This window comes from Drosophila miranda, chromosome XR (genome assembly GCF_003369915.1).
Source record: "Drosophila miranda strain MSH22 chromosome XR, D.miranda_PacBio2.1, whole genome shotgun sequence".
Classification (NCBI taxonomy): Eukaryota; Metazoa; Arthropoda; class Insecta; order Diptera; family Drosophilidae; genus Drosophila; species Drosophila miranda.
This window is the reverse complement of record NC_046674.1, coordinates 47384955-47404391: the sequence shown is the minus strand read 5'-3', so window position 1 is coordinate 47404391 and position 19437 is coordinate 47384955. Positions and strand designations below refer to the sequence as shown.

Genomic DNA, 19437 nt, shown 5'->3' with positions numbered 1-19437 from the left:
GAGTACACAGCCTGGATCCTGGAATTTTCAGGAGTTGAGTCACTTATTTATTTATTAAATTAAAAAATTATCTGTTAATAATGGTACTTAATTACTAAAGGCGGAAAAAGAGAAGTTGAAAGTTAGCTAAATTTAAGTGATTATAAATATTGCATGCAATTAGTTTAAGAGACAGTTCAGGGGATAGGGTTTGGCAGAGGGAGCTATAATTATGGCATAAAACCCTAAAAGGTTCATGATCAGCATAATTAGACCTACATATGGGTAAACGGATAGGCCTAAAAGTACGGGTAGGTCTAGATGGAACGGCCAAGTCAATCTGACCCAAGAGAGTTTGGGAGTCAACAGTCCCGAGACGGAGCTTGTGCACGAACATTACGCTATTGCATATTCTGCGATGGTGCAACGACGGCAGGTCAATAAGATTTAGCCTAGACCGGTAGGGTGGCAAGATTCTACCCGAGTCCCAGTTAAAGTTCCGAAGGGCAAAAATTAAAAATTGCTTTTGCACGGAATCAATAACAACCTGCTGCTCTTTATACTGCGGGCTCCACACACGAGAACAATACTCCAATATAGGACGTACTTACGAGATGTACAGTTGTTTCGTAACGTACGGGTCGTCAAACTCCTTGGACCAACGCTTGATGAACGCTAAAACACCCTTAGCTTTATTTACAGTTGCAGCTATATGGCTGTTAAAACACATCTTATGATCAAAAAGGACTCCGAGGTCATTTGAACTCGTAATTCGCTCAAGGACATGATTTCCTAGAACATATGAGACAATATGTGGAGCGCGACGGTAAAATGTCATAAGTTTGCATTTGGAAAGGTTCAGAAAAAGAAGATTAGTTGAACACCACAATAGTAGTTCACTTAGATCCAGTTGAAGGCGTATGTGCAAATACCAATCAGAGTAAGAAAGACAGATTTTAACATCATCAGCATACATTAGTGTAGTAGAGTATGTTATAACTTGAGGAAGGTCATTCACAAGTAAAATAAACAGAAACGGGCCCAGATGACTTCCCTATGGCACACCTGAAGTAACATTAACAGTATTTGACAACACGTTAGAAACCAAAACACGTTGAGTACGGTTAGAGAGATAGGACAAAATCCAATCTAGAAGATTCGTTGGGAACCTTAATAAAGAGAGCTTGTGAAGAAGCAGAGCATGGTTCACAGAATCGAATGCCTTGCTGAAGTCCGTAAAAACTAAAATTTAACTCGATCTAGAAGCTGAACGGATCAAAATCGCAGAATGCAATATTCATAGAATAAATACGAAATCGGGGAAAATCCCGAATAAATTTTTGTCTTTGACGTTGACATGCAATGACTGCATATTTCAAGAGGCTTTGTAATTACTGCAACATCAAGTGGCCCGTGTGACACTTGCAGAAAGCTGTTACGCGCGGATCCCAGGCAAAACGCAGCCTTCCTTCCGCCGCCGCCAACCGACTGAAGGGTGCTGCCGCATGACGCGCGGCGCGTAGCCGAACCGAACGCGACTAACTAAGCTGTTAGACTAATATGTGAGGAAAATTATAACAAAATTTACTGAGAACAATTTTAGAGTAGTTTTTCTAAACATAAAATACCAGAGTATATATATTATATTTATGTAGGAATATTAATTATCACAGTGTTTATTGATATGAGTATGTGGTGTAGGTTTTATAATGAATATTGGATAACTACTTTAACAATTGATAAGACAACTTATTAGCACGACGACTGCCAACTTATTCGCTCGACGGTTGACAATTTATTCGCACGACGGCTGACAACTTAATAATGAGAGTCCTCTCTCGGGCGCTTGACGGCCCGCCCAAACTATAGCGATGCTCGACGCGTCGTTTTTTGTCGGAGGTCTTATAGGTCTTCTGCGCCTCCTCAATGTTATGATTGTCTTCGTTTCGCTCGGTAGGGTCATCCTTTATATTCACAACCATTCGGTTACCAGAAAAGATTTCAACTGCTGGATCGGCCGTTCTTCCTGTGGCCCGATCTAAAAATCAACGTCTTTTTTTCTAAGTTTTGTGAGTGGACGCGCTACCTGCGCATATTGTGGCACGAATTTGCGAAAGAATCCTGATATTCTTAGAAATGATTGGACGGCCTTGACATTTTTCGGCGTAGTGAAGTTATTTACTGCTAAGCACATTTCTTCTCCTGGCCAGATTTGTCCATTTTCAATAATATAACCCAAAAACTTATTACGCCGCTGCAAATCGTTACATTTCTTCCATTTAATCTTCATTCCATACGAAGCTGCTTTCTCTAGGACTTTCTTTGCTTTGGCCATGCATTCCTCGACGTCGTTGGCGTATATAATGATATCATCCATATACAGCTGCATAACGTCTTCATTCATTAGCGGCTGGAAAATATGATTTAAAAACCTTATGAAAGCTGCTGGAGAGTTTGTAAATCCGAAGGGCGCCCTGCTGAATTCGAAAAGTCCTTCACGAGTAACGAGCGCAGAATAAGCTTTGCTATCCTGCTATGAAAAAATCCATTTTCAAAATCCATAGTACTCAAAAACTTAGCTGCTTTTAGTTTCTCCAGGACATCGTCTATCATTGGAACGGGAAAACGATCTTTCAACACCATGCTATTTAGTTTTCGATAGTCAACGATAGCAGACTCTAAACGTTTGATCTTTCTTTCTGACTATCACAATTCTGCTCGCTACTTGAGAAGTTGATTTGCGTACAATACCCTGATCGAGCCACTCATCAGTCTGCCTTTTTTACAGCTGCGGCTTCATCTCCAGACAAACGATTTGGCGACTGACGAAAAGGTTTATTACTCCATCTGGAATGATCTTAAACTCAATTGAAGATATTATGGGCACTTCGGCTGACTAATAACTGCTCACCAGCTGCTCGATGTTCCTCTGATATTGGGGTGAAGCCACAAAACTACCTGGTGTTTCGATCACATTGTAAACCACTCCTCTTCCGATTTTTTCTGATGTTCCAGGCTCAGGAAAGAGACTCCGTCCGCATCGGCCATAAGCGTCAACTTCTTTATAAAATCGTAGCCCAATAGTCCATCACATTCCACTGAATTGTTTGGAACCACCAGGAACTTGTGTTCGGTTCGCAGCTGATCTACTTCTATGTCGGCATGAAAAATTCAATCGGCTTCGTGTTCTTGTTTCCAAGTATTTTCACATCGTTCAACTTTTCAAACACGCCTTTTTTGACCAAGGTCAACTAGGCACTGAACATCGATACCATTTACAAGGACTGTATTAAATCGACTGCGATCCACTATTATATTCACTCTTCCAGCCTTCTTTGGACAATTACGGGAGATATGTCCACTCTCGTTGCAATTAAAGCATTTCGTATCAGCGCTACACGACATTCTCTTATGTTCCGGCGAACCGCAATTAAAACAATATTCTTTCGTTCCTTCAGTTACCTACGTTTTATTCCTATATGCAACTATGGTTTTGTCACTGCTGAGTTTTCCTTGAACCAGTTCGTAAATAGCATACTCTTCCTTCAACGCCTTATACGACTGGCTCCGATACATCGCCATTTTAAACTAGTTTTTTATTTGCATCCCGTTTACGATATACCGCAATACTGCTGCTTGTTCAATATTTTCGATGCTTGCCATCTTCTTCATGTTCAGCAATTACTCGTGGAATGTTTCCGATCTCTCCAACGATTGGTGGATATCCGCACTATTTGTATTACTTTAGAATTCGCATATTAATTTGTGTTAGGTTAGGTTAGGTTCAGGCGGTAGCCTGGGGGAGTGATGAAACCCCCCAAGCTCACTTGGACCTGTAAAAAGGTCCGTTGTGATGCCGCATGGGCTGGTGCCCCTTCTCAATGCCTAAAAACCGTGGCAGAAGAAGTGGGGGACCGATTCCTCCTCTTCATCGTCGCGACAACTCCTGCAGAAGTCGTTATAAGGGATTGCCAGTCTAGAGGCATGAGTGCCGATCTGCCAGTGTCCCGTAATGGCTCGAGTAACTGCAGAGCACTGTGCTCTGCTGAGTCTATACAGCTCGGCTGAGCGCTTCTTCGATCAATATGGCCATATCAATCTTGAGACTTTACAGGAAACGGTTTGCTGCCATCTCCTATTGGCATTTTGCTCGAACAATTCGTGCGTGTGGAGCCTGCACGTAGCCAGAGGCATCGCTACCTGCTTCCTCTCCGATAGAAGAAGAATCGTAGTACCCTGCCTGGCTAGCTCATCGGCGGCGTCGTTCCCCTCGATGTCCCTGTGGCCTGGGACCCATATAAGGCAGAGATCTAACTGCTCTGCGATCTCGTGCAGAGACTTACGGCAGTCATTTACAGTCGCTGAGTTCGATGATATTGAGCCGAAAGCTTTAATAGCTGTTTGGCCTTCCGAGAAAACGCACACTAAGTGCGTGTCTAGAAGTAGTTTGGAGACGATAGAAATAGCCTCCTTGATGGCTACAACTTGGAGCCTGAAGCAATGACTGATGTTCAGCTCGGTGCAGTAGACTCCGCCTCCCACGCGGCCGTCTAACTTTGAGCCATCAGTGTAGAAGTGAACCGCATTTGCGGGTCCTGGTTCGCCCATCTCCCAGTCCTCCCTAGGTGGGATTGATACCTGGAAAGGCGTCGAGAGGTGATCGCGAGACACGAAAGCAAATGATTGAACTTTTCGATAATTGGAATGCTTTCGTCATTGTGAACCACTATGAAGTTTTTAAAGTCCAAAAAGTTGTCGCTGAACTGCGGCAGTGCTAACTTTGGAAGTCGAGCACGAGTTGGGCCACCATAAGCTGCTACTGCAGGTTTTGTCTCATCAGCTGTCTTCAAAGCAAATGAGAGACATTAACTATACCTTTGTGACAATTGAGAGTTCTTCCAACTCGACTCCAAATTCATCGTCAATGTCTATATCTTCAATCTTCTCTTGAAGTTCGCGTGACGTGTCAATGCTACGCATCAGCGTATCGAGTCTGCACTCGAGTTCCGACAATACCAGCGGAATATCCCTCGCTTCTAAACGGTCCGCTAATAAAAGAATGCCTTTGACACGGCAGCTGCGCTTTTTCTTCAGTTCTTGGCTTTTGAGGTCATATAGATTCTCAATACACGCAACTGAAGGCGAAAGGTCGTTTCTAATAATCGTATTCAATGCCGACGCCCTCAATAAAAGAATGGGTAATTGTCCCAAACGAGGTAAAAAATCAATATACCCGACAAATTTAGGGTATTGCGTCGCGTAGCTCAAAACAGGGTAGCTTGGTGTTTGGTTTGGATCAAGCGCGCTGAACAAAAAGAACAGCGATAAGCAACTGTAAGGAGCGAAAGCGAAACGAAAAAATTCACCGCTGCGTGCTTAGCCAACGATCCAACTATATATTTGACACAACGAAAACGAGAAAGGGGAAGGGGTGACAGCGATTGCAGTTAAAAATGAGTAATATGTGTTGCGTCCAAGATGGTTAGGTGTATGTATGTATATATTTATTAATATATATATGCTCAACTCTAACTACAGCATGCAAATCTAGCTCTACTATGTCATACGTATGTGCCAAGATACAATTCTACCGATTGGGGTATTTTAATTGTGGCATAGAACCCCAAAAGGTTCATGACCGTAAATTGATCTACAGAAAGGTAAACGAAAACGCCGGAAAATGCGGGTACGTCTAGAGAGAACAGCTAAATACATCTCAGCTTGACAGTCAACAATTCTAAGAATGAGCATGTGGCAAAATATTGTACCATTTCATATTCTGCGACGGAGATATTTAACTGCATCATAAATCTTGCAATTGGCTTGTAAACCAGCATCACGATAAACCATTAGTTTTAATTATTCGATCTTGACCCATTTTATGAAAAGAAATAATGTAAGTTAATAGGCTATTCACACTGTCGACCATCCACCATCCATTTCAGGGATGGTCCTTAAGGTTTTTCCGTTCCGAAAATTTCCCACTTAGTCCACCATCCATTTTGATGTTCCTAAGCCGCACGTTTCTATGCGATAGTTATGATGATAATACATACATATGTGTGTAGGCTTGTATTTGATTATAAAATAATAATAATAATACAATTTGTTGTTTGCAATTACTTTTGGAGCAACTTATACAACAGTATTAAAAAAAAAAAAATTTTTAAAATGCGTGTTATCAAGGTCGAAGAATTTGGAGAGGGATATTATTTGGTTCAATTATCTGTTCAGGTTTCTAGGGTAGAGGTCCTCTTAGATCATCCTGTTAGGCAGGTCGATTGGGTCTATTCTGTCCAGTCTACGCCGGTATCTTGTTCTCGCAAGACGCCTCGCCAGTATATTAGGGTGGCTTCTGAGCTTACAAATATGGTTCTTCGCTTGATTGTTGATAGCATCACCAACAAGTGGTACGTCATGGTCCTTGGTGATGTCCCGGTTACGGATATACCACTCAGCTCCGGAGATCCTACGCAGAGATTTACTCTGAAATGTCATGATCCTCGCAAGGTTAGTCTTGGAGGCAATCCCATACACCTGAACGACGTACTTCCAGGCAGGGGCCAGTATGGCTTTGTAGATCATGGCTTTGTTTTTATACCCGATACTCAAAATGAGTATTGGGGTATATTAGATTTGTGGTGAAAATGGATGTGTGAAACGTCAAGAAGGAATCGTTTCCGACCCCATAAAGTATATATATTCTTGATCAGCATCAATAGCCGAGTCGATTGAGCCCTGTCTGTCTGTTCGCCTGTCCGTCCGTCCGTCTGTCCGTCCCTATCAGCGCCTAGTGCTCAAAGACGATAGGAGCTAGAGCAACGACGTTTTATATCCGGACTTCTGTGATATGTCACTAATACAAGTATATTTCAAAACTTTGCCCCACCCACTTCCGCCCCCACAAAGGACGACAATCTGTGGCATCCACAAATTCAAAGATACGAGAAAACTGAAAATCGTAGAAGATGACTATATGTTCTAGAGTGTAAATTCTGAACCAGATCGTATAATTATTACAGCCAGAATCAAGAAAACAATTTCATTCCTTCTCGCTCTGTCTCTCTCTAACACACAGGTTTCATGGTCTTTTTTGCCAATTGCAAAATATGAGTTCAAGGATCTCAGAACCTATAAGAGCCAGAGCAACTAAATTTGGTATCCACACTCCTGTGATATCGGACCTTGACCGTTTTGTGTCAAAATATCGACACACCCCCTTCCGCCCCAACAAAGCACGAAAATCTGGGGCATCCACAAATCTCAGAGACTATTAACGCTAGAGTAACCAAATTTGGTATCCGCACTTTTGTTAGATCTCACTATAAAACGAATATCTCAAAATTTCGCTCCACCCACTTCCGCCCCCACAAAGGACGAAAATCTGTTGCATCCACAATATTGCAGATACGAGAAAACTAAAAACGCACAATCATAGAGAATAACCATATCTATCAGATTGCTGAATCTGGATCAGATCAGACAATTTTTATAGCCAAAAGGAACAAATCAATTTGCAGTGGCTACGCAGCGCCCGACGTCACGCTCAGACTGATTTTCTGTCTCTCTCGCTCGCACTCTTTGTCGTGTCGTTTAATATGAGCGGCGTCTGCCGGAGGAGAGCCATACTGACTAAGTATCGGGTATAAATGTAGAGTTGCGGTGTCCGCAGCAACTCACAACGTTCGCCCTCGTTTAAACTGAGCTTGTTGCTTTGTTTAAGAATCCAGAACATTTTCTGCTCCTTGCTCCTCACGCTACGGATGTGACTGTCGAAAGTTAAAGGTGCATCCAGTGTAATTCCGAGGTATGTGTGATTCCTACGCTGCACCACGAGTTTCCCAAGCAGGAAGACAACAAGGCTAGAGCCTATTTATCAGGGTTTATGGAGATGTTCCATCGGCAGGCCCAGTTTGCAGATTGCCCTCGAGAGTACTGCTGTGTCGTCATTTCCCTTCGGACCGTAGAGGGATTTGGCATGTCGTGGGTAAATAAGCAGTACAGTGTCGGCCCAAGCACTGTGCCAGGAGGTTCTCCTGCCTTGATGGTCTTGGTCAAAGAAGCTTGACTACACGGAAGGTCCTCTCCGTCAGAAAGTTTTTGATAACTTCACACAGCTGAGCACGGTTGATCATCGTTTGGATCTTGGCGAGTAGTCTCTCGTGCCACACTCGTTCGAAAGCCTGCGAAATACCCAGGTAAGCAGCTGGAAGCCATCTAGTATGTGTTCCACTAACCTGTGCAGTTGTTCGGGTGTGCTGTGCTGAAGCCTGAACCCAAATTAATAGTTTGGCATCGCTGTTTTAACCGGCGGCGACTCCAGTACCCTTCGTAGGATGCAGCGCTCAAACATTTTGCCAAAAGTTGACAAGAGACTAATTGGTCTATGTTTGTTGAGGTCTTCCGGTGGCTTTCCTGGCCTTGGCAACATGATTATGTGGGCACATCTCCAGGCTTTGGAAGAGTATACTGATCTTAGCGACGCGTTAAAGATTAGCAACAGATACATCATTGCTCTTCAACTAGATGTCGTCCAGAATGGTGTGAATCTTTTTTACAGGTTCGTCGCAAAAGCCTCCACTCTGTCCATTGCTGTTCTTGCCCATGAGCCGTCAGCCTTCCTTGCCTAAAAAACAATGAATGACAATAAAAAATAGTTCGCGCCCAGACATATTGGAATTCGTAATTCGAATTTTAAATCGTTGAAAACTAAAAAAAGAAAAAAATACAACAAACACAATACAAAATGGAGAGACCAGAAATTGGTGGTAATAAGTAAACAAATGTACATATGTATGTATGTATTTGCTTTCTCTTTATTTTTCTCCTTGATTTTAAATGCTGATTTTCAGGCCTTAAATACACGCAAGTCGAAATGAACTGGCATTATAGTACTGCGGATTTGCGGGGGCCCCGAAATAATTCCGTTAATGTCGACCGGGGCAGATCCAACTACAGCTCTAGTTTTATTTCTGCAACCAAGGCGCCGCAACAAGGCAACAAGGAAAATCTGAAAGAGATTGTTCGAAAAATGCTGGAAGTCCAGAAAGAGCAGCAGAAATTACAGGATGACCACCAGCAATCAAAGCGAGAGATACTCCAGCCAATTGCGAGCATCCAAGGCCAAACCAACTTCCAACAGAGCTTCTGAAATTTTTAAGGGAGTCCTAAGAGTAACGTTTATTGTATATATATGGCCGAATCTAAACGTTGCCGAATCGGGTTGAAACATTTATTTTATTGTTTTATAACAAAAGGAACATTTTTTAGACCCTGAGACCTTTGAAAACTAAACTTTTATAAATAAGCGCAACCTTAATACGCGATAAGTTGGTTTACATATGCTAATAAATTGTGAATATAATTCAAACTCTCTACTTTCATTAAATTCAAAACTTTCAACAGTTTAATATTAGTTATTAATAAATAAAATAAATATTAATAGCTTAACAAAGTTCAAAAGCTCATTCTCATTCAATTTGAAAGAACCTAATTGCTATAGCTACTATTTTCATGACTTCCGTTAAGAAATCAGAGCTGCAGGGGTGATGTGTGTGAGGGGCCATTTCCTATTACTTTTAAGTTGCAAACAACCCTTTCTTGGTTTTATCAATATGATTATGCTCCTATCCATACAACCGAAATGTTTAGCTATTAAGCTGGCCGCGATACTCACCGGTTTTGAATATTATTTATCAATAGTATTGATCAGACCAACAATATTCAAGTTTACCCGAATTAATTTAAGCCATGGAGCTCTTTTGGAGCTTGATATAACTTAATTATTTGACCAATTTGTATGAAACCCCTAAACCGTATGTGCCCAGTTATGGAGCAGAAAAGTGGATCAACAATCTATTACCCTTTTTAATTTAATTCAAGCATTCTTACTAGCTTAAATAATATTTAAGCTATGTTTTTTCTTAGAATTATTAGAATTCTCAAAAATATATTTTTTTTTAGTGTGTCCTATTCAAGTGTCGCAAAGTTATTACCCTAAAATTTCCGTATGTTCTTCAATATTTTAGTTTAAAAAAATTAAGTGTCTTGCGTGCTTTTTTGTGACTGTGGGCGATAGAAACTGACTAGGGTGTCCTATTCAACTGGCAATACTTAATACTTAGCTTACAAATTATTTTAAAATAAATACTTATCTGCAAAATATAGTTAACTATGTGTTAGGTTAGGTTAGGTTGAGGCGGCTGCCGGGCTCGCTCGGAGCCCGTCACACTTAGGCCGGTTTCGGCCCGTTGTGATTCCTGTCAGCAATTATCCCATCCAGATGTTCTCACAAAGTTCGCTATCCTCTTGGGACATAGTTTGGACATCTCTGAGAGGTCGTGTAGAAAGGCTGAGCCCAGGTGCTGTAGCTTTCTTCTGCTGAGAGCTGGGCAGGAGCAGAACAGATGTTCCACTGTCTCCTCCTCTTCCTCGTCTCTACAGCTGCGACAAAAATCGTTATGTGGGGCCCCCAGCCTGTTAGCGTGGGTGCCTATTATCCAGTGTCCCGTGAGGGAGCGTATGACTACGCTGCACCTTTTCCTGCTTAACTTGAGGAGCTCGGAGGTGCGCTTCATGTCCATGGTCGGCCATGTTTGCCGAGTTTTGCGACATCGTGGCGCTATTTGCCACATATTGTTTGTTAGTCGCTTGTATTGCTCTTTAATAATGAGCTTACAGGTGGCCATTGGCATACAGATATCCTCCTTGTCTTGGAGAAGGGGGATTGTAGTGCCAGATCTGGCCAGCTCGTCCGCTATACAGTTGCCTCCGATGTCCTGGTGGCCCGGGACCCAAATTAGGCTAATAGCAAATTGCTGAGCCATCTCGTGCAGAGATTTGCGGCAGTCTGCCACGGTGGCCGAGTTCGAGGAAATCGCACTTAGCGATTTGATCGCAGCCTGGCTGTCGCTATAAATGTTTAGCTTGGTTGCCGTAACGGCAATCGCTTGTAGGCAGTCTAGAGCCTCCCTGATTGCTATGACTTCCGCTTGAAAGACACTGCAATGATCTGGGAGCCTGAAGGAATGCCTTATGTTTAGCTGTTCAGAGTAGATTCCCCGTCCGACTCTGTCGTCCAGCTTTGATCCATCTGTGAAGATGTTTATGGCCCCATCTGGGCCTGGGAGTCCCTCGAGCCATTCGTCTCTGTGAGGGATGATTGTGTCGAAGGGAGTGACTGTGTACTCTCTTGGAACTTGGTAGTCTGTTTTTGAGGGGACGGTACTGCTATTATTTAATATGGCTGAGTGACCTATTCACTGTGTCACCCATTGATCTGAGTCTCTTAGACGTATTGCTGCTGCTACTGCCCGTTTCTTTCCTGCGAGGTCAAGGCTCTGTAGGCATAGTATGGCATTTAGCGCATCATTTGGGGTGGTGCGAAGAGCTCCGCTGATACATAGGGCGGCAGTCCGCTGGACTTTGCCCAGTTGCTTGGTGATCGCCCCTTTTGATAGGGCCGGCCACCACACCGTAACTCCGTAGAGTAGTATTGGTCTAACTATAGCTTGATATATCCATTGGACTATGCTTGGGATCATACCCCATCTTAGCCCAATAGCTTTTTTGCATGTGTAGAGTGCAGTCATTGCCTTCTTCACTCTGTCTTTGACATTCAGGTTCCAGTTAAGCTTCTTGTCAATTACCAACCCTAAGTAACTGGCACTGTCGCTAAAGGAGAGCATGCATCCTTGTAGTATTGGAGGGTTGAGGGGCTCCAGCTCCAGTCTTATTTCTGCAACCAAGGCGCCGCAACAAGGCAACAAGGAAAATCTGAAAGAGATTGTTCGAAAAATGCTGGAAGTCCAGAAAGAGCAGCAGAAATTACAGGATGACCACCAGCAATCAAAGCGAGAGATACTCCAGCCAATTGCGAGCATCCAAGGCCAAACCAACTTCCAACAGAGCTTCTGAAATTTTTAAGGGAGTCCTAAGAGTAACGTTTATTGTATATATATGGCCGAATCTAAACGTTGCCGAATCGGGTTGAAACATTTATTTTATTGTTTTATAACAAAAGGAACATTTTTTAGACCCTGAGACCTTTGAAAACTAAACTTTTATAAATAAGCGCAACCTTAATACGCGATAAGTTGGTTTACATATGCTAATAAATTGTGAATATAATTCAAACTCTTGACTTTCATTAAATTCAAAACTTTCAACAGTTTAATATTAGTTATTAATAAATAAAATAAATATTAATAGCTTAACAAAGTTCAAAAGCTCATTCTCATTCAATTTGAAAGAACCTAATTGCTATAGCTACTATTTTCATGACTTCCGTTAAGAAATCAGAGCTGCAGGGGTGATGTGTGTGAGGGGCCATTTCCTATTACTTTTAAGTTGCAAACAACCCTTTCTTGGTTTTATCAATATGATAATGCTCCTATCCATACAACCGAAATGTTTAGCTATTAAGCTGGCCGCGATACTCACCGGTTTTGAATATTATTTATCAATAGTATTGATCAGACCAACAATATTCAAGTTTACCCGAATTAATTTAAGCCATGGAGCTCTTTTGGAGCATGATATAACTTAATTATTTGACCAATTTGTATGAAACCCCTAAACCGTATGTGCCCAGTTATGGAGCAGAAAAGTGGATCAACAATCTATTACCCTTTTTAATTTAATGCAAGCATTCTTACTAGCTTAAATAATATTTAAGCTATGTTTTTTCTTAGAATTATTAGAATTCTCAAAAATATATTTTTTTTTAGTGTGTCCTATTCAAGTGTCGCAAAGTTATTACCCTAAAATTTCCGTATGTTCTTCAATATTTTAGTTTAAAAAAATTAAGTGTCTTGCGTGCTTTTTTGTGAACAGTGGGCGATAGAAACTGACTAGGGTGTCCTATTCAACTGGCAATACTTAATACTTAGCTTACAAATTATTTTAAAATAAATACTTATCTGCAAAATATAGTTAACTATGTGTTAGGTTAGGTTAGGTTGAGGCGGCTGCCGGGCTCGCTCGGAGCCCGTCACACTTAGGCCGGTTTCGGCCCGTTGTGATTCCTGTCAGCAATCATCCCATCCAGATGCTCTCACAAAGTTCGCTATCCTCCTGGGACATAGTTTGGACATCTCTGAGAGGTCGTGTAGAAAGGCTGAGCCCAGGTGCTGTAGCTTTCTTCTGCTGAGAGCTGGGCAGGAGCAGAACAGATGTTCCACTGTCTCCTCCTCTTCCTCGTCTCTACAGCTGCGACAAAAATCGTTATGTGGGGCCCCCAGCCTGTTAGCGTGGGTGCCTATTATCCAGTGTCCCGTGAGGGAGCGTATGACTACGCTGCACCTTTTCCTGCTTAACTTGAGGAGCTCGGAGGTGCGCTTCATGTCCATGGTCGGCCATGTTTGCCGAGTTGTGCGACATCGTGGCGCTATTTGCCACATATTGTTTGTTAGTCGCTTGTATTGCTCTTTTATAATGAGCTTACAGGTGGCCATTGGCATACAGATATCCTCCTTGTCTTGGAGAAGGGGGATTGTAGTGCCAGATCTGGCCAGCTCGTCCGCTATACAGTTGCCCTCGATGTCCTGGTGGCCCGGGACCCAAATCAGGCTAATAGCAAATTGCTGAGCCATCTCGTGCAGAGATTTGCGGCAGTCTGCCACGGTGGCCGAGTTCGAGGAAATCGCACTTAGCGATTTGATCGCAGCCTGGCTGTCGCTATAAATGTTTAGCTTGGTTGCCGTAACGGCAACCGCTTGTAGGCAGTCTAGAGCCTCCCTGATTGCTATGACTTCCGCTTGAAAGACACTGCAATGATCTGGGAGCCTGAAGGAATGCCTTATGTTTAGCTGTTCAGAGTAGATTCCCCGTCCGACTCTGTCGTTCAGCTTTGATCCATCTGTGAAGATGTTTATGGCCCCATCTGGGCCTGGGAGTCCCTCGAGCCATTCGTCTCTGTGAGGGATGATTGTGTCGAAGGGAGTGACTGTGTACTCTCTTGGAACTTGGTAGTCTGTTTTTGAGGGGACGGTACTGCTATTATTTAATAATTTCCCCGTCCGACTCTGTCGTCCAGCTTTGATCCATCTGTGAAGATGTTTATGGCACCATCTGGGCCTGGGAGTCCCTCGAGCCATTCGTCTCTGTGAGGGATGATTGTGTCGAAGGGAGTGACTGTGTACTCTCTTGGAACTTGGTAGTCTGTTTTTGAGGGGACGGTACTGCTATTATTTAATATGGCTGAGTGACCTATGCACTGTGTCACCCATTGATCTGAGTCTCTTAGACGTATTGCTGCTGCTTCTGCCCGTTTCTTTCCTGCGAGGTCAAGGCTCTGTAGGCATAGTATGGCATTTAGCGCATCATTTGAGGTGGTGCGAAGAGCTCCGCTGATACATAGGGCGGCAGTCCGCTGGACTTTGCCCAGTGGCTTGGTGATCGCCCCTTTTGATAGGGCCGGCCACCACACCGTAACTCCGTAGAGTAGTATTGGTCTAACTATAGCTTGATATATCCATTGGACTATGCTTGGGATCATACCCCATCTTAGCCCAATAGCTTTTTTGCATGTGTAGAGTGCAGTCATTGCCTTCTTCACTCTGTCTTTGACATTCAGGTTCCAGTTAAGCTTCTTGTCAATTACCAACCCTAAGTAACTGGCACTGTCGCTAAAGGAGAGCATGCATCCTTGTAGTATTGGAGGGTTGAGGGGCGGGACCTTGTATTTATTTGTGAATAATACGAGTTCCGTTTTTGAGGGATTTACTCCCAGACCGCGCGATTCTGTCCAATCCGACAGTTGCGCCAGATTTGCGGTCATTAGGTCGCACAGTGTTTGGGGGTATTTCCCCGAGAAGATAATCGCAACGTCGTCCGCATAGGCCACGACTTTGCAGCCCCCCCCCCCCCCCCCCCCCTTCTAGTTCACATAGAATCTTGTTGACTGCTATGTTCCACAGAAGAGGAGACAGGACACCACCTTGCGGGGTGCCTCTGTTGACATAACTTGACTGGGCGGACGATCCCATCGATGATGTCACCGTCCTGCATGTGAGCAATTGATCAATGAGCATCACCAAGTGACGGTCCACCCCCAGGTCAGTCAGGGCTTCTGTAATGGCGCCCGGTACAACGTTGTTGAAAGCTCCCTCAATATCGAGAAAGGCTATGAGTGAGTACTCTTTGTGATGCAGGGATTTCTTTACCCCTGAGATCACTTCATGAAGAGCCGTTTCCGTGGATTTTCTTTTCCGGTAGGCATGCTGTGCGCCTGACAGCAACTGAGGGTGTATAGTTGTCCTCAGTTGCAGCCCGACGAGTCTCTCAAAGGTTTTGAGGAGGAAGGATGATAGGCTGATTGGTCTAAAGTCTTTTGCAGTTGAGTGCGAGGCTTTTCCTGCTTTGGGAATGAAGACTATCTTTGCCTTAAGCCATGTTCGCGGGATTGTACCCACAGCCAGTATCTTCCTGAAGATACCTTGAAGCCAGTTGATGGCCGTATCCCCTGCCTTCTGAAGTTGGGCCGGGATTACCTGGTCTGGGCCTGGCGATTTGAACGGGTTGAAGCTGTTTATTGCCCAGCTTATGTTACGTTTTGTGAGGATGTGATCCATCGAGATTACCGGTCCCTCTCCTGGGAGATGTACCGTCTCGATGGTCGTGCACCCTGGGAAATGCGTGTCTAGTAGAATGTGCAGGGACTCCTCACTGGAGTTGGTCCACGTGTCGTCATTCCTTTTAAGATACCCTACCGAGGGGTTAGTTTTTGAGAGAATCTTGCGAAGCCTTGCGGCCTCTGACGTTTCCTTAATTTCCGAGCAAAATTTTTGGCAAGAGGCCCTTTTTGCTTTCCTTGTTTCCTTTTTATATAGTGACAGACTGATTTTGTAGTCTGCCCAGTGGCTCTCCTCGTTCGCGCTTTTAGCCCTGTTGAAGAGGGTCCTGCATCTTTTACGTAGGATGTCTATTTGTTTTGACCACCAGGGGGGTTTCTTTTTCCCCTAGGTTTGCTAGAGGGGCATGCTGCCGCGAAGGCTTGGTTGCATGCTTCTGTGAACCTGTTCACTAGGCGATCAGGCGATCTAGGTCGTCTTTTGTGTCCGGGCATGATGGTGCTTTGGAGGGGAGTAAGTCCTCCAGGGCTGAGCTATATTTTTCCCAGTTGGCTTTCCTGGGATTAATATAGTCCTTAGGTTTCGGACACTCGAGGGATAGTGTGGTCTCGATGTATCCGTGGTCAGAGAAAGAGTGGTCATCAAGGACTTGCCAACTCTTGACTATGTCTAACAGGTTGGGAGACACTATGGTGAGGTCAATAACCTCCTGTCGATTTTTAATTATAAAAGTGGGGTCGTTGTCCCGATTACAAATAAATAGATTTTACGTTTAATTTGCGAGTCCACCCGGGGGCGCCATGAAAAATTAGAATAGTTTTTCTAAATATAGAAAGACCGAAACATGGGTGGCTAATTGTATTTTAACGACGATAAAATAATGGTGCGTTCGTTCGTTTACAATAGATTTTTTCGACTCTCTTCAATGTATTCAAACAATTTCTTCTTAGCCTAGCTTGCCTACGGTGGCAAAGTGGGGCGAATTCGCCAAGAGCGAGAGAGCGAGCTTTCATTGCGCTCCCGCTTTGCCCTAGCCTAACTTACACTAGACTTAATAAGATGCGATACACTAATAACAGTTGTAATATAAGATCAGATGCCAAATGGCGCTACAATGTTAACAGGAGGGGAGATTGAATTGTATCAAGGGAGATATGGTATGGTATACCCATTGGGGTATTTTAATTGTGGCATAGAACCCCAAAAGGTTCATGACCGTAAATTGATCTACAGAAAGGTAAACGAAAAGGCCGGAAAATGCGGATACGTCTAGAGAGAACAGCGAAACACATATCAGCTTGACAGTCAACAATTCTAAGAATGAGCATGTGGCAAAATATTGTACCATTTCATATTCTGCGACGGAGATATTTAACTGCATCATAAATCTTGCAATTGGATCGTAACCAGGTGTTCGAGCAGTTTTGGAATCACGGACAGCATCGCGATAAACCATTAGTTTTAATTATTCGATCTTGACCCATTTTATGAAGAGAATTAATGTACGTTAATAGGCTATTCAAACAGTCGACCATCCACCATCCATTTCGGGGATGGTCCTTAAGGTTTTACCGTTCCGAAAATTTCCCACTTAGTCCACCATCCATTTTGATGTTCCTAAGCCGCACGTTTCTATGCGATAGTTATGATGATGATACATACATATGTATTGTATTTGATTATAAAATAATAATATTAAAATACAATTTGTTGTTTGCTATTACTTTTGGAGCTGTGCTGTGCTGAAGCCTGAACCCAAATTAATAGTTTGGCATGGCTGTTTTAACCGGCGGCGACTCCAGTACCCTTCGTAGGATGCAGCGCTCAAACATTTTGCCAAAAGTTGACAAGAGACTAATTGGTCTATGTTTGTTGAGGTCTTCCGGTGGCTTTCCTGGCTTTGGCAACATGATTATGTGGGCACATCTCAAGGCTTTGGAAGAGTATACTAATCTTAGCGACGCGTTAAAGATTAGCAACAGATACAGAATGGCTCTGTTTGGTAGCGCCTATGCCACAACATTGTCAATCCTATCGTCGCCAGGGGCCTTCTTGGACTTGAGTTTCTTTATGTCTTCCAAGATTTCTTGAAAAGTAATTGGCGCCACAGGGAGCTCCATCTGGTGGGTCTCATTCAGCCTCTCAGTGACCATCATTGCTCTTCAACTAGATGTCGTCCAGAATGGTGTGAATCTTTCTTCCAGGTTCGTCGTAAAAGCCTCCACTCTGTCCATTGCTGTTCTTGCCCATGAGCCGTCAGCCTTCCTTGCCTAAAAAACAATGAATGGCAATAAAAAATAGTTCGCGCCCAGACACATTGGAATTCGTAACTCGAATTTTAAATCGTTGAAAACTAAAAAAAGAAAAAAAGACAACAAACACAATACAAAATGGAGAGAAAAATGGAGAGACCAGAAATTGGTGGTAATAAGTAAACAAATGTACATACATATGTATGTATGTATTTGCTTTCTCTTTATTTTTCTCCTTGATTTTAAATGCTGATTTTCAGGCCTTAAACACACGCAAGTCGAAATGAACTGGCATTATAGTATTGCGGATTCGCGGGGGTCCCGAAATAATTCCGTTAATGTCGACCGGGGCAGATCCAACTACAGCTCCAGTCTTATTTCTGCAACCAAGGCGCCGCAACAAGGTGGATTAAACTGGAAAATCTGAAACAAATTGTTCGAAAAATGCTGGAAGTCCAGAAGGAGCAGCAGGATGACCACCAGCAATCAAAGCGAGAGATACTTCAATTGCGAGCATCCAAGGCCAAACCAACTTCCAACAGAGCTTCTGAAATTTTTAAGGGAGTCCTAAGAGTAACGTTTATTGTATATATATGGCCGAATCTAAACGTTGCCGAATCGGGTTGAAACATTTATTTTATTGTTTTATAACAAAAGGAACATTTTTTAGACCCTGAGACCTTTGAAAACTAAACTTTTATAAATAAGCGCAACCTTAATACGCGATAAGTTGGTTTACATATGCTAATAAATTGTGAATATAATTCAAACTCTCGACTTTCATTAAATTCAAAACTTTCAACAGTTTAATATTAGTTATTAATAAATAAAATAAATATTAATAGCTTAACAAAGTTCAAAAGCTCATTCTCATTCAATTTGAAAGAACCTAATTGCTATAGCTACTATTTTCATGACTTCCGTTAAGAAATCAGAGCTGCAGGGGTGATGTGTGTGAGGGACCATTTCCTATTACTTTTAAGTTGCAAACAACCCTTTCTTGGTTTTATCAATATGATAATGCTCCTATCCATACAACCGAAATGTTTAGCTATTAAGCTGGCCGCGATACTCACCGGTTTTGAATATTATTTATCAATAGTATTGATCAAACCAACAATATTCAAGTTTACCCGAATTAATTTAAGCCATGGAGCTCTTTTGGAGCTTGATATAACTTAATTATTTGACCAATTTGTATGAAACCCCTAAACCGTATGTGCCCAGTTATGGAGCAGAAAAGTGGATCAACAATCTATTACCCTTTTTAATTTAATTCAAGCATTCTTACTAGCTTAAATAATATTTAAGCTATGTTTTTTCTTAGAATTATTAGAATTCTCAAAAATATATTTTTTTGTTAGTGTGTCCTATTCAAGTGTCGCAAAGTTATTACCCTAAATTTTCCGTATGTTCTTCAATATTTTAATTTAAAAAAAATTAAGTGTCTTGCAGTGAACAGTGGGCGATAGATTTAAGATTAAGATTAAGATTTTAGAATAGTTTTTCTAAATATAGAAAGACCGAAACTTGGGTGGCTAATTGTATTTTAACGACGAAAAAATAATGGTGCGTTCGTTCGTTTTCAATAGATTTTTTCGACTCTCTCCAATGTATTCAAACAATTTCTTCTT

General features: G+C 42.5%; 1 protein-coding gene and 2 long non-coding RNA genes across 5 annotated transcripts; 2 read left to right on the top strand and 1 right to left on the bottom strand.

Annotated features, from left to right (window-relative positions):
* Positions 1-8708: 8708 nt before the first annotated feature.
* On the top strand, positions 8709-9348 carry LOC117186286. The gene is made up of 2 exons (XM_033386844.1): positions 8709-8747; positions 8832-9348. Exons 1-2 carry the CDS (start codon positions 8726-8728, stop codon positions 9128-9130), a joined length of 321 nt encoding a protein of 106 aa, XP_033242735.1. The 5' UTR covers positions 8709-8725; the 3' UTR covers positions 9131-9348.
* Positions 9349-17122: 7774 nt separating this feature from the next.
* Positions 17123-17973, bottom strand: LOC117186291. Its single transcript, XR_004471398.1, has 2 exons — positions 17883-17973; positions 17123-17821 (listed from the first exon to the last, which is right to left on the bottom strand). It is a non-coding gene; the product is annotated as an uncharacterized LOC117186291 (long non-coding RNA).
* Positions 17883-18572, top strand: LOC117186288. 3 transcript variants are annotated; one of them, XR_004471395.1, is made up of 2 exons: positions 17883-17975; positions 18064-18572. It is a non-coding gene; the product is annotated as an uncharacterized LOC117186288 (long non-coding RNA). The 3 variants fall into 3 exon arrangements; XR_004471393.1 differs by having other exon boundaries at positions 17912-18004; XR_004471394.1 differs by having other exon boundaries at positions 17916-18008.
* The last annotated feature ends 865 nt before the right edge of the window (positions 18573-19437 follow it).

Coding starts and splice junctions, on each gene's coding strand:
- LOC117186286 (XM_033386844.1), top strand. CDS start 8,726: ATGGAGAGACCAGAAATTGGTG. Junction 8,748..8,831: donor GGAGAGACCAGAAATTGGTG/GTAATAAGTAAA, acceptor GCTGATTTTCAG/GCCTTAAATACACGCAAGTC.